We start from the raw sequence: 15,324 nt of genomic DNA on the forward strand, positions 1-15,324 counted from the left end.
ACTCCACAAAAATCGACTGATACTCTTTTACGCAGGCTATAATGTGTAGTTCCAGAAAATATCCATACCCCTCCCCCCCATTGAGGGGATTGGAAATTCCGGGGGGATGGGGGTTTCAGACGCCCAGGAATTTCCAGAGGGGAGGGGGAGGGGGTAAAATGCCCTTTTCCTTAACAGTTACTGTATTTATTTTTTTTCAGGGGGTTGGAAATTCCAGAGGGGTGGGGGGTCATACCTCCAACCCCCTCAATAGGGGGGTATGGATATTTTCTGGAACTACACAATCTACTGTATCAACTCCTTAATTCCAGACTCTGTTGTCTGCTGTTATATAGAGAAGAGTAGCCACCTCCATGTCTTGCCCTTCAGAAGACAGGCTGTGTGGAGGGTTAGGTTCCTCCACAAAGAGGAATTCCCATGCTATCCTAGTTTGCGTGTAAAAGAGCCGAGCGGAAGACCGTGGCCATGTGATGCAATCCAGCAATTGATCAAGAATAGCTTGTGACCCTAGATATCTTTCCGTCAATACGATCGGTACTTTTATGCATAATCCTCGGACAGTATTGTTCTGATGTGACAACACAAGCACGTGGCGAATATGATTCCCATTAACTGGATCACAGCGATCCAGATTCCAAACCCGCTTATCACATGAAGATTATTTGACAAGTACTTCTTCACAAACATATAGCAGCCTCGTCTGTAGATCTTTGTCGGGTCTTTAGAAATGTTCTCGTTGCATTTACTGTCCGAAGGGTCCTTACAACAGCTTCGTGGGACCATATCAGGGTGAGTCTTGGCCCATTTGGTCTCAAACCAGTCCCTGTACTGTGCATTACCACAGCATTTGAAGTCCCTGTGGATCTCATCTATGGCCCTAGTGACGGCATCGTGTCCAGAGAGGTGGTATTCATTCATGGTGGAGCGAATATCACCGTGAAGGTTCTTCTCAATACGCTCACGGTACACGTAAGCCAAGACTATAGCCGTCACCTCTAAGCAAAATATCGCCGTAACAAGCCCAAAGTATGTGCCCAGCATGCACTGGCTCTCCTTCAAAGCCCCGCAGCATGCTAAAAACGCCACGATCACAGTCACAATACCAATGACGATGCACAGAATCGGTGCTGTCTTGTAGTTGATTGTTCCGGTAAGACGGCTGTAGTCCCCGGCAACCTCATCCTTGCTGCTGATTATCCACACGCCAATAGCAAAAATTGCGCACCCAGCCAATAGAAATAAAAGGTTGAAAAAGAAAACCATAAACTTAATGCATTTGAAGCCCCAGTCCGTAGACATTATTGAAGACTGAAATGTTTATTTTTCACATGGATGCCTCTTATGATAACTCGAAGTACGTTTGTCTCAGCTCGAAAAATGCTCCACTTTAATAATCCTTCGCTTGTCCCAAACGTCCAGGTTTTCTCGATAAGAGATAGCAATAGTGGACGATTTGAAAAAAATTCAAGGCGTATTTTGATACTAAGTTGAAGTGATGCACGGACAACTTCACAACATTATTCTCCAACCTTGCAGTTCATGGGCATCCGTCTAAAATTCTTTTGTCTTGGATATCCCGTCTGTCTGTGTTGGTTTTTCTATTTCTGGAATTGCTTCAATTCCGGCTGGTCCATCAATCCTCTCTTCACATTACACCCTTGCTCCGTTGTCTTTGATTTTCTACAAACTTTTATAAGTAATTTCTTTGTGCTTCTTGTACCTTTAGGTAAAATTTTTGATCTTCGATTTCAATTTATCCAGAAACTAATCAGATAGAAATATCGGCAAAATGTTTCGCGTAAAACGCACGAAAACACGATCTTTTCTTAATGCATGGCTTAACAAAGAGACTCGCGATGAATTATTGATGCGGGCGGTTGGATTACGTGTGGGTACATCGCTTTTGCCACCATAACCTGTCACTTCGCTATTGACAGGTGATCGATTCATTGGAGGTGTGTTTATAGGTTATATGGTTCTACTTAGTTTCGGTTTTTGACCTCTTGAAAGTTACCCTGATCACAAGTCAGTATTATCTATTCGCCCTTTTACCTCATTTACTTACTTTTTTTTATTTTTTTCTCCCGCGTCTTTACGTAAAGAAAGAACATGTGTTGTATTCTTCCTACTTTAGAAGAGAATGCGAAAAATTACGTTCCATGGCGGTTTTAGATAAAATAGTAGTTTTTACCCTATAACCTGAAAGCACACGATACATGTTAGAGAAATATGTATATGTATTTCTACCCCCGAACCCTTTTGGGTTACCTGTGAGTTCTGGGAGATTGCAAAATAACAAAGATAAGGCCTGGTCACTCAAATAACCTTTAGACCCAGTCTCTCCTCATTCTAAAACAACAACATGACAAAATGGCGGCCCCCTTGAAACTATTTACACTAGCAACAAGCGTTTTACTAAATTCAATTACTGTTGCAGGTAAAAATTTATTAAATACTGTCGAATTCTTAAGGTACTTGTATTTAGAGCATTGTCTGTTTGTTTTGAATCGCAGGAACTTTAAATCCCGAATATCGCGGCAAAACATTGGTCGAGTTTTCATGCTCCCAGCTTTCTTCCCGAATTTGGAATTCAGCTGAGAAAAAACCTATATGCATTCTCTACAGAAACACCGTAATCGGTAAGCTCCTCTAATTTTATATTTGGTATCTATTGCATACAATGATCTTAGAACGGACGATACAAAATCCAGGTTGCAGGTCAGATGCAGGTTGAGTACAAAATGCAGGTCGGGTGATTTAACTGTTTCTTTCTTTTTTGCTTTCTCTATTTCATTCAATTTCTACGGCTCACGTGACGCATGACCTTGACCTTGGGAAATTACGAATATTTCGCCAGCGATTTGCTGCACATCATCCAAACTTGAGTCAACTAATGTATAAGCGTAGATGGACAAGTAAAAAAAGTTATAGGTGATGACGTCACAGATCACGTAACCATGGGAATAATACAAATATTTCGCCAGCAATTTACTGCACATCAACGAAACAGGGGTCAAGTAATGTATAATGGTATAAATATTAAAATTGTATAAGAACAGATAAAAACAGTATGTCAACAAATGTGGTCCAAAGTAAAGACAATCAGTACCCTATACTAACACCTTACAGAACATTGCCAAACTCCTTGCAAAGTTTATTCCTATAAAGTTTATCAAATTTGGGAATGTCTTCTTCTGCTGTTTTGTTCAACAGGAAGCTCTTGTCTCTACTTTGGACCACATTTGTTGGCATACTGTTTTAAAAAAAAAAGTAAAATCACCCGACCTGCATTTTGTACTCAACTTTCATCCAACATGCATCCGACCTGCAACCTGCATTTTGTACCTCAGATCTTAGAATTCTTTATTTCTATGACTTTCAAATTCCAGGAGCTACAAAGCTAGAGAAGTTTCTCCTTAAGTTCATACAGAATTTGCCGCGTGAGAGCTCAATCAATGACTGGAGTTTTGGATACTTGGACTCGACCTGTGTAAGTATTCAAAAAGGCGTGTCATGAAAATTGACCATTCTGCCCTTAAAATAATTATACTGTCTTGGTTGAGTTACCCAGAAAAGATAAACCTGACTAGATTATTTTTCACTAGTATTGGATACAGTTACTGTGTAAAGCCCTTTTCAAACGAAATGCAAGTCAGCGAAGGTTGTCGCAAGTTTTGCTACTTGCGATAACTTGCAGTTTGTTTGGCAACCAACTTGCATTGACTTGCATCAAATTTGAATATGTTTAAATTTTGAAGGCAAGTTTGCCAATTTGCCTTAACTTGCTTCTCATTTGGCCACCCAATGCAAGTGAATGTAAGTCCTCGCAAGTAGATCGAACATTTTTCATCATTCTCGACTTCTCAACGTTCTCAATTTTTGATGATTTTATTAAGTAAAAGAATATACTGTAGCTTAGACCATTTGCCCCTAATTCTTGTAATTTTGGCTTTGTTGTGCACGCTAGTGTTGGTAAGCAGCGCAAGCAAGTAGTCATGTCTTGAGCAGCGCATGCGTATTGAGGAGCTCAAAACAGCCAACTGGCATCAAAACTTGCGCTTTGTTTGGCCACTCCATCAAAAGCTAGCGCAAGTTAAAACTTGCGCCAACTTGCATGGACTTGCGTTGTGTTTGGCCAGGGCTTAATCACTGGGCAACCAAATGTTTATCTAAGGGCTAGTTTCCATATGACCATCCTGGTATGCAAAGTATACAGATCCAATAGATTAGTGATTGCCTAGATTTACAAGTGATAGGGTTGATTCAAGTTACATGAAACTAGAGACAATAAAACTAATGGAAACATCTTAAAATGTTCAGAGGCTGTTAAAGTGATCATAACACAATGGAAACCACTACAATAGACCAGTGTCCTCGAATATTAGCCCTAAGAAAGCTATTTAGAACTCCTTTTTTCTTGTCCATGCTTCACCCCAACCAACACCCCCACCCCACCCACTGTGGGTCATTGGGTCATTACTTTTAATACAGTACTACTCTTTTCCATATGAATATGCACCTCCACCTTGTCTTACTATTCTTTTTTTTAACCACAGGACTCCCGGTCCCACTCCCACCACTTTGGGATGGTATCATCTTTGCAATGCCACATAGGTGCATCCAAGCCTGTGATCTATTCACCACAGCCTGCCCAACAGCCCTCTGTGAGGTCAATCAGGAGGTGGATAGGGCATGTGGTGAGTAAAGAAAGCTGAATAAATTTTGAAAGTTATTTTGTTGGTTTCTACAGTACAGTATTTTGAATGGGCCATACCAGGCATTTTAGTGCCTTTATCAAAGAAATTAATCCAAGACTTAAAAACTCTAAAAAAAAACCTATACACGAAAGAAAAAATAAATCAACCTTTACTTTTTGGCTACTGTATGTTCCTTTCACTTTGTGTAGATAAGATATTAAGTACAATATTGTGCTGTGATATGCACTACTGTCTATACAAACAAATCCAGGAAATCTGGCCCTAATGGCATGATACAGCCCATTATTCATATTTTCCTAATTTCCAGGAAGAAGAGTTCCTGGAAAGAATACCGCCCATTCAGACAAGGGAGCTGTTTGAATTCTTTGCTCAGAGAGATGGTATCTCTGTGGTTGGTATTCCTGGCTTATTATATCACCAGACCCTGGAATATACTCTGAAAGAGGTACAAACTACACCATACTTTTTACTTATTATCTTGTGCAATATTTGTTTTTCATATTATTTAATGGAAATTCTGTAAAATTACACACTAAAGAAAGTTGGAGGGAATTCATTTTCTATTTTTTGCTTTTTTGATTTTTTTTCTAATTTCTAGGAAAAGGAGGAGGAACTGCACAAGTATTTTAACCTTTTTCCTTAACCTTTTAACAGGTGGCAAGTAAATGGGGTTCTTCTGTTAAGATTTGGATGATTTTACCATGGATGGAAAATGAAAAGTAAGATAAAGTTTATTAAGCATTATAGTATTCACAGTGTACTATGTACACTACTGTATTTCAACTTCTTAAGATAAATCTTTAATTTATTTTTTCAGGGACGTTGTGGACACATTTGGGCTGAGAGAGTTTCCTGCAGTTTTGTTATTTGATCACAAAGGTGTGCCTTTTATACTATAAAATTCTCGTTTTTTTTGTCCAGTCCCCAATAAGAGCACTTAGCCCCTTCTACGGCTTTAACTTGACCATGTTTACAGTGTCCAGTCCCCAATAAGAGCACTTGGCCCCTTCTATGGCTTCCACTTGATCATGTTTACGGTGTCCAGTCCCCAATAAGAGCACTTGGCCCCTTCTATGGCTTCCACTTGACCATGTTTACAGGCTCTCTTGTAATTCAGCGTTCCAGCTGCAAGGAAGATTATTAGCTTCTCAAATGTATAGGCTAATGCAAAGCTTTTAGCCAGCAACAGTTACTCAACAACAACAAATGCATTCCGATTTATGTTCACTACTATTAGAAGCTGCATGCTTTTGGTGCATGAATGGGACCGAGATGCATGGGTTGACTGGGTCAGTGTGCAATAAAATTACACTCAGAATAATACTGCATTCGTTATTTTTTTTCTAAATTTGATAATTGAAATAAAGACATTAATTTCGAAATTAGCTCTACACAATAAGCACCCACTTTTTTTTGACACCCCCCTTGCAGCACAAAAAAAGATAGCCTCACTCCTCTTTTTATTCATATATGCCACTTGTCTGTTTGATCATTGTCTCTGGAAATAGTTTGGAGAGAAAGCAGAAGCCCTGTGTGCAAACTTGAAGGACCGCTTCATACTAGAGCCACTCACATCCAACTGGAGCTGACTGTTAGACATAGCAAGGCTATAATTTTGAATAGGGTGAGTATTTGTGGTACATATACATCACAGCTGTATTGTATGGAGGGTTTTCATACTGTTTACAAGCTCAGCATTTTGTTGAGCAAGCTGAGAAAGACTTGTGAAGACTCTTGTATGGGTGTGAAAGTATTCGATAAGACTTACTGTAGCCTCAATTAGACGATTAGATCCAGACACATACTGTATTATAATGTTATGGTATATACAAATAACAGGAGTATGCCTTTAAATGAGCTCTGAACATAATCTGTGGGAACCCTGAACTAATAAGCTATGGCTAAGTCATGGCTATTGGATATTGAACGGAAATAGGGATTTTGTTTGATGATTTGACAGTTGTTTATTTTTTTAAAGGAAAATTTTGAGAATGAAGTTCTTGAGACGGATGTTCCTCAGACACCTATAGCTGTGACATTCTATTCAGCTCGAGACCCTGGTTCTCTGGACTACCTTTATGTTCTTGAGATGACGACCAAGAAGTTCACTACTATTGACTCATCCTTCAGATTTGGGTTGTTGAACCTTGTTAACAATAGTCAAGGTACAGAGTGATGTGTTAATTTTTTATTTTTAATTCCTAGAGACAACCACAAACATACAAATATACAAAAAAATTTATTAGATTAAAGTATGTGATAAAATAAAATGCCTGTTTATGATGACATCTGTGAATTTTATTTATTTTTAATTCCCAGAGACAACCACAAACATACAAATATACAAATGTTATTAGATTAAAGTATGTAATATAATAAAATGCCTGTTTATGATGTCATCTGTCATGTCATATCATATACAGTTTAGTTGGGTGGATGACAGGTTTCTTATTGTCTCTATACCTTACATACATGTACATGACTTTACATGCTAAATTTGCAAATAGCGCCTTCCTGGTTGGTTTGTTTTGAATGTTTATTCCTTAATTATTTCTAGTGATCGAGAAGCATGTGGATGCATCCCTTGTAAAGTCTATTCCTTTTACCATTGTATTCTGGCAGGAAAGTAGTCCAATGGGTAAGGATGATAACCTTTGAATTATCAGTATGGTACTATTATGTACACTACACAGAAATTTGCAATGAGTAAGGACAGCAGTGCCATATCTAGAAAATGTCTCATGTCTCTTAGTTGGGGGGGGGAGGGGGGTGTCAAGGCACTGTGATTCCTTCGAAAATTCTGGCTCTACTGATGGGGCAGCTTTCCCTTTCTCCCTGTGCTAGCTACTATTCTTTGTATTACTAATCAAATCTAGAAATAGTTAACTGTACTATACATTAAGTATAGAAAGACTAAAATTTTGTGGCTTACAAGGTCAATCGACATACTCAAAGAATCACACAACTTGGATAAAAAGAAACTTGAACAACAAAAAAACACCATGCACCACCTAAATGCCCACCCATCAAACAATCTTTTCTGATAAATTATGCATTTTGTTTTGTAATCTGTCACATTGCTTGTCTTCTTAATCCTAGACTACAGTGTAAAGCAAATGCTATTGGATAGAGCCATGCCAGTGGCTCAGGACTTGTATAATTTCCTGATAAATAACAGCATTCCACTGTCTACCACTTTAGACAAACCCTGGATCGATGAGAAGGTAAAGAAAATATTTTTTTGTTATTTTTTTGTCACCCTTGACAAATTTTTTTTTTCAATATTTTCCTAGGATTTTTGTGAGCCACACCTTGCTACACAGTGTAGGGCAGATGATAACACTACACTGCTCTCCCTCGAAGGCAAAACATTGTCTTATGGACCCTCCCCTCCCCCGCTCACATGGAATGTAAAGGTTTGTGTTCCAATTTTAATTCTTTTTATGATTCCTTTAAAAAACCCCCTTCAGTATTTTTATTAACCAGTATTCTAGATACAAAGAAATACTATTTAGTTAATAAACTCCTTCTGGCGGCTTGGATATCGGCGGATAATGTCCAAGGATGAGAAATAGTACGAAAAATGAACAGTTGGCCTGGAAGCGAAGCGTGCACTGGAAGGACGCCACGGGCGCGTGCTGTTATTTTTTCCATTTGCAATTCATAAAAATCCATGCGACAATTTTTTCATTAGAACAAAAACTATAAGCTCAAAACGTGCGTTTGAACTGATGGATTTTCACCTAGACTGTTTTCTTATTGTTCTGCTGAGCTGGAATAGAAATTGAAGCAAAAGTTTACAATTTTGAAATGTCTTCTGCGCACGCTGACGTGCACGGGAATGACGCCACGAGCGCGCGCTGTTGTGACGTTCTTTGGCATTGCTCTTTCTTTCCCCTTATCAGGATAAATTCTAAAAATATATATATATTGATGATAATTCTATAAAAGGAATCAAGGATTCTTTCTATGCCTTCATAGCATTTTGAAAACCTTGGTGTTTGTTTGAGGAGTTATTGAGCAGACGAAAAGTGAGTTTTGAATGCACAAAAATGTTCACAGGACAGATATAACTGATAACTCTCCTGTGAAAATGTGCACGTGACCTGTATTGACCAATGAGCGCGTGTACAAAATTCATCACTGGGATATAAACCTCCAATAGTGGTAAAATGAGCTACTGTAAAGTACAGTATTATTTGGTTTTACAGTCAAACCAAGTCAAGCGTGCCCCCCTCGAGCCGATTATTGAAATCATTATTTGAAATTTCATTTCGCTATTTGCTGAGAAGTTCAAATGCACTCTCTTCTCTTTCTGTTCGTCATGTGCTGTATGAAATCTACAAAAAGGCCAAAATTCAAACCACTGTTTCTTATCCAAGTCAAAAGATTACTAAAGGTTTGGGTGAATTTATTACGGGGGTTAATACCTCTCTATTTACACTAAAAACGACAACAAAGTCTAATAATAATTATCAAGCTTTTCTTCACCTTATAGAGCTTATACTGTATCATCAACAGTTACATGTGAAGCAGAAAAGAAGGCCGCGCCCACACACCATCCCATACCTTACTGATACCACATGGGCTGCTGTCATAGAGCACTCTGTTCAACCACAGAAACCAGCATATACAGCATCCACACACCAGGCACCAACATTCTCTGTGACTCTGGTAAGTCAACACAAACTAAAGGCATCGTCTCTTTGTACTTTTAGTTAGGCTTAACAGTTTTCAATCCTCTAAGTAACATATACATTTAAGTTCCATGAAAAAATCGGTCTGTTTATGAGATTTAACGAGTTTGGGACTAGTCTACTAGCACTATATATTTCATATTGTCTTGAATTTTCGTGTTGCAACCATAGCAGGTCAAGACTATTAAAAAAAAATTATATTACAATTACACAGGTCGTCTTTATAAGAGAGGGCTGTGGATATTGTGACAAAATAATCACTCCGCTTGAGGAAATGTCCAAGTCACTCAAGATGGTCGGTGAGTTTTTGTTATAGCATGGTTTGCAAAGATACTTCTGCCCCCCCCCCCCCCCCTTTATCTCATGTTAGTCCCTCTCTCCACTAAATCCATGACTTGCACTAAGAAATCACGTGGCAAACTCACGTGCGCTCTGGATTTTGGAGGCAAAATACTGTAACAAGGATTAAAGGCACGCATTCGTCAAAATCAGAAGGGGTTAATGTTCATTATAGCGTGACGGTTGCAGGCATTTATGTGCTTATTTTTGTGTGAGTTTTCCGCTCAAAAAGTCATGTGATTCCTTAGTACAAGTCCTCTTTTGGCCACCATAAAGAATAATCAATTTGGGTCATTACAGAGTACTAATTACTTACATCAACACCAGGGGCGTCAATGTATCTCATGAACTGCACAACTCAGCCAATTAGCTGCAACAAGCAGGGCATCACAGGGTACCCAACAATAACAGCCTACCGGAGCTTGAGTTGGGAAGCATCTGAACGCTGCTTCCCACCAAATCACACTTCTCACTATATACGTATGGATTACCATGGCCCTGTTATGGTAGGTAAACAAAAGCGCAGCTACATACATACCAGGAAGTGTCATTTGAAGACATATCGTTTTACTTTGTGAAATTCCTACTTACTGACTGTTGCTGTCTATTTACCCCTTCCCTCTCCTTTTTTCCTGCGTCTTGCAGTTATAGTTGTATTGTACGTTTTGGTGCAGTGCTGTTTTGTACAAGTGCTGAGACTTTTCTATTAGTATTGGTCGTAGCTGAAGAAGAGCATGGTTTGCCGATATCGAAAGCAAAAATACTGTGGAACTCTTTGAGTAATCAAAAGAATCAAAAAGCTTTTATTCCCATATTTTAAATATGCGTTTGTTGATTTGCAGCCGAATCATATCTTAGGATGGCTAACAGGAATCAAACATCCAGCCGTCAACAAGACCTTTTTCCACGATGAGATGCCAACAGATATTAAGGTTTGTCTTTTCCCGTCTCATTTGTTTACTGTCATGATGGTTTCGTATTTGTCTGGGGTATACGAAACTAATAACAAGAGAAAATTCTTTGTTTAGATCAACTGCACCTAGGTTTGGGTTGCTTACAACAGCTTCCTCAGTGTGACTAAGGCTAGCATTTGTACTGTAGTTACTCGTGATAGAGATACGTCTGGTGTATACTGTACTGCCTTCAGCATTCGTTAGTTGTGCACTCGAGTTTAGATAAAAGACCTGAGGGGTAAGGCGCGACAAGCCGCCGCTCGCCCTGCCTTCAGCATTCGTTCGTTATGCACTTGTGTTTCGATAAACGACCTGAAGGGGAAAACCCGACAAGCCGCCGCTCGCCCTGTCTTCAGCATTCGTTCGTTGCGCCCTCGTGTTTAGATAAGTGGCCATTTACGCTCGCTTTCCCATCGGTTAAAAGCCTTGTGTGATGCAGCAGTAACTTCTAAGTGTTCGGTACTTTGCCCTTTCACTGATTGCTGGCTTTGTCCCTCTCATCTTTTAATCCTAATCACTTTATTCCAGTCAGATGACGTTCGTCTTGTAGCTACTGTGTACACACGTTCCCTGGCGCGCCGCTACCTGCCCTCTATGCTCTATAACCGGTGGTACCCGTATGAATGCTACAACCTTCTGTGTGAACTTCTGTATGGCGCCGTGCCGTGCTATGCTCTATACACTAGGGACGTCGTGGATTATCTTAGCACGTCTAAAACGGACGAGAAAGAGCTGATTGTTTCAAAGGTGTGTTTTTGTTTTCTTTATGAGACAGTAAGCTCACGTACACAAATAAGGTTCGATCCTTTTACGAGACACCCTACGCGGTCTGTCAATAATGAGCCCCCCCCCCCCCCATTTTTTAACAATTCAATAAAACAATCTAACATCTAAACCTGGGCCTCTAGGGAGCTAAAGCAACCTTTTGATAAAGCTCTTGAATTCACATTGGACCAACCACTACAAGCCATGTCATGCATTCTTTTTCCTATAAATTTTGCCCCTGTGGTGAAGGCTGTAGCTGAGAAAGTTTGTATTCTTGTGCCATCAGCTGGTGATGGAGCGTATTGACGGTGTCCGTGCCAGGCTGTTTGAACTCGGCTATACTCTGGAGTCTACCATGAACGACGGCAGTGACACCCGTCTGCACCAGTTCCACCACGCCCACAGGTAAGGGGGGGGGAGCTACACCATGGAATCCACCATGAACGACGGCAGCGACACCCGTCTGCACCAGTTCCACCACGCCCACAGGTAAGGGGGGAGGGGCTACACCATGAAATCCACCATAAACGACGGCACGACACCCGTCTGCACCAGTTCCACCATGCCCACAGGTAAGTGGGAGGCTACACCATGGAATCCACCATGAACGACGGCACGACACCCGCCTGCACCAGTTCCACCAAGCCCACAGGTAAGGGGGGGGCTACACCATGGAATCCACCATGAACGACGGCAGCGACACCCGTCTGCACCAGTTCCACCACGCCCACAGGTAAGGGGGGAGGGGCTACACCATGGAATCCACCATAAACGACGGCACGACACCCGTCTGCACCAGTTCCACCATGCCCACAGGTAAGGGGGAGGCTACACCATGGAATCCACCATGAACGACGGCACGACACCCGCCTGCACCAGTTCCACCAAGCCCACAGGTAAGGGGGAGGCTACACCAGGGAATCCACCATGAACGACGGCAGCGACACCCGTCTGCACCAGTTCCACCACGCCCACAGGTAAGGGGGGAGGGGCTACACCATGGAATCCACCATAAACGACGGCACGACACCCGTCTGCACCAGTTCCACCATGCCCACAGGTAAGGGGGAGGCTACACCATGGAATCCACCATGACCGACGGCACGGCACCCGCCTGCACCAGTTCCACCAAGCCCACAGGTAAGGGGGGGAGGGGCTACACCATGGAATTCACCATGAACGACGGCACGACACCCGCCTGCACCAGTTCCACCAAGCCCACAGGTAAGGGGGAGGCTACACCAGGGAATCCACCATGAACGACGGCAGTGACACCCGTCTGCACCAGCTCACCAAGCCCACAGGTAAGGGGGGAGGCTACACCATGGAATCCACCATGAACGACGGCAGTGACACCCGTCTGCACCAGCTCACCAAGCCCACAGGTAAGGGGGGAGGCTACACCATGGAATCCACCATGAACGACTTCAGTGACACCCGTCTGCACCAGCTCACCAAGCCCACAGGTAAGGGGGAGGCTACACCATGGAATCCACCATGAACGACGGCAGTGACACCCGCCTGCACCAGTTCCACCACGCCCACAGGTAAGGGGGGGCTACACCATGGAATTCACCATGAACGACGGCAGCAACACCCGCCTGCACCAGTTCCATCACGCCCACAGGTAAGGGGGGGCTACACCATGGAATCCACCATGAACGACGGCAGCAACACCCGCCTGCACAAGTTCCACCACGCCAAAAGATATGGACGCAGGGGGAGAGGTTACACCCAGGAGTCCACTATGAACGAGGGCACGACACCCGTCTGCACCAATTCCACCAAGTTCATAGGGTGGACTTGAATTTCTGATTGTAGGGAGGGTGAATAATAAAGGTTAACAAAGAAGGGCAAAGCAAAAGAAATAGCCCACACAATAACCTGGAGAAGATGCAGTGGAAGTCACTGGGACCGTGTTGTTCTTGTTCTCTAGGTATAGGATACCTGCTGGCTTCAAGTGCGAGGACAGTCATGCAACTTGTAACGACATCGTGCTCCAGTTCGTTATAGATCACAAGAGGCTGCCAATTACACACATTACTGCCACTACTCTCCATACAAGAACCGGGTATGTACCGTATGTAGCGAAATCTGCCATCTGGCTCGGTAGCTTGCTCCTTCCTCAAGTCATTCAGGTCACATTCAGATTATAGGTCCAGAGTTGTTTTAAAAACCTGGTTTTATATTGGGGATTTTCTTCTTGGCAAATGACGTTAATCCAAAGGTCTTTTCTCCTCTTTAATCTGTTTTATGGGGAATGCAAAATAACCTCTTGGTAGCGACGCTGGCCCGGTTTTCCATTTCAGTGAGGGTGGCTACAAAGTCATGCTTATATGTATGTATGTAGACTGAATGTAGACTGTGTGGGACAGCCTGTATCCTACTCATTCTTTTCCAATGAAAATCTCGTATCTCATCCAATTCGTTATTTTGTTCCCCAAAACTTTATTATAGGAAATACAAATTCAGATCGCTTAAAGAACTATGTTTGGTTTCATGTCACCTATTTCTCTTCTCTAGCGGATCCTCTGATCAAAACGATCACATCTTCAACCAAGAGCTGCCTGTCTTACTGGCCCTGGCCCATAGAACCAACATCACTCGGGAGGCCACTTTCTTTAAGGTGAGACTGCCCACCGCACAATATCCCTTGGAGAGCACGCTCTTTAAGAAATCATCCATGCAAGAAGTATGCGAAAGTACCATTGCTTTGCGTCAAAAACGCTTTCCCCGTACACACGGAGTGTTACTTGTGAGAGCAGATGTGCCGTAGCTATCACTCTCGATACCAGACAGGCAGACAATGTTTTTTTTCCATGTGCCGACACATAAATCTCGACGTACTGTTTTGTGTTGTCCTCAGGAATTGACGCAAGCGGCGTATTCCTTGTATCGTGATCTGGTTGTGGTCACACTTGACGTAGACGAGTTCTCATTCTGGGCGCACAACTTTGTACCTAAAGGTTACCACGCCCAACACGCCTTTGGTGAGTTTTCAACGTTACATGAAACTTCCCATCCGTCTAGCAATGCGTGGAGTGAGAAAGTGACTAGAACTGGGGTTAGAAGTTGGTTGTTGGTTTGAAAGGTCGTTAATACCTCGGGTCAATACTAATGGTATTGCTTTGTCTCAGGGGACTCGTCTGTTCCACCGCCCCTATACCGTTATCCTCGACTGTGTATCGTACGCTGGGATGACCACCAGCATGCTGCATTCTACCCACCGGCATCTGAACTAGAAAGACTGGGAACTAGGGTCCAGGCCAGGCTCGACAGCATAGACTACCAGCAAATCGTGCATTTTGCACAGCGGTACCTCAAAGAACCCGGGAAGTACGTGGTCAGGACAGAGATGTTCTAGAGGATGATAGACGAGAGAGGAGGCTGGGGCTATTCCAGCACTAGACGAGGCATAGACTCGCGTTATACCCTCGGGATACGGGTGAGACCCGCACAGACTCGCATTATACGCTCGGGATACGGGTCAGACTCACATAGACTCACAGCAGACCCTCGGGATACTAGTCAGACCCGCACAGACCCACAGCCGACCCTCGGGATACGGGTCAAACCCGCACAGACTCATAGCCGACCCCCGGGATACGGGTGAGACCCGCATAGTCTCGCAGCAGGTCCTAGGATACTGGTCAGAAGAAATTTGAGTAGACCAGCGCAAAACCACACTCAACATTCGCTGTCCTTTTACAATGAGCTGTCACTTTAATCGTTTACAAGACATACCGATAGCTCAAAGGGCAAGATGCTTAATAACGTGGTGCACGTGATACTCGCTCATCAGAAGCTGTTCAGGTAGAGATGGTGTTTATATTAAAATTATTAGTACACGAT

At 42.5% G+C, this 15,324-nt stretch overlaps 2 protein-coding genes across 4 annotated transcripts; one reads left to right on the forward strand and one right to left on the reverse strand.

The window, feature by feature from the left end:
- Nucleotides 1-166: 166 nt before the first annotated feature.
- Nucleotides 167-1,867, reverse strand: LOC5519101 (tetraspanin-4). The gene has a single exon (XM_048731297.1). It carries the CDS (start codon nucleotides 1,297-1,299, stop codon nucleotides 541-543), a length of 759 nt encoding a protein of 252 aa, XP_048587254.1. The 5' UTR covers nucleotides 1,300-1,867; the 3' UTR covers nucleotides 167-540.
- Nucleotides 1,868-2,291: 424 nt separating this feature from the next.
- On the forward strand, nucleotides 2,292-15,323 carry LOC5519100. 3 transcript variants are annotated; one of them, XM_032363837.2, is made up of 22 exons: nucleotides 2,292-2,437; nucleotides 2,514-2,639; nucleotides 3,390-3,490; nucleotides 4,557-4,697; nucleotides 5,026-5,163; nucleotides 5,373-5,437; nucleotides 5,536-5,597; nucleotides 6,227-6,342; nucleotides 6,697-6,883; nucleotides 7,276-7,356; nucleotides 7,818-7,942; nucleotides 8,012-8,134; nucleotides 9,240-9,392; nucleotides 9,630-9,714; nucleotides 10,082-10,260; nucleotides 10,597-10,686; nucleotides 11,236-11,454; nucleotides 11,759-11,877; nucleotides 13,409-13,543; nucleotides 13,996-14,098; nucleotides 14,339-14,462; nucleotides 14,610-15,323. In XM_032363837.2, exons 1-22 carry the CDS (start codon nucleotides 2,371-2,373, stop codon nucleotides 14,834-14,836), a joined length of 2,766 nt encoding a protein of 921 aa, XP_032219728.2. In that variant the 5' UTR covers nucleotides 2,292-2,370; the 3' UTR covers nucleotides 14,837-15,323. The 3 variants fall into 3 exon arrangements, with proteins under 3 accessions (XP_032219728.2, XP_032219729.2, XP_048584808.1); XM_032363838.2 differs by lacking the exon at nucleotides 14,339-14,462; XM_048728851.1 differs by lacking the exon at nucleotides 2,292-2,437 and having other exon boundaries at nucleotides 3,422-3,490.
- The last annotated feature ends 1 nt before the right edge of the window (nucleotide 15,324 follows it).

This window comes from Nematostella vectensis, chromosome 1, assembly GCF_932526225.1.
Source record: "Nematostella vectensis chromosome 1, jaNemVect1.1, whole genome shotgun sequence".
Classification (NCBI taxonomy): domain Eukaryota; kingdom Metazoa; phylum Cnidaria; class Anthozoa; order Actiniaria; family Edwardsiidae; genus Nematostella; species Nematostella vectensis.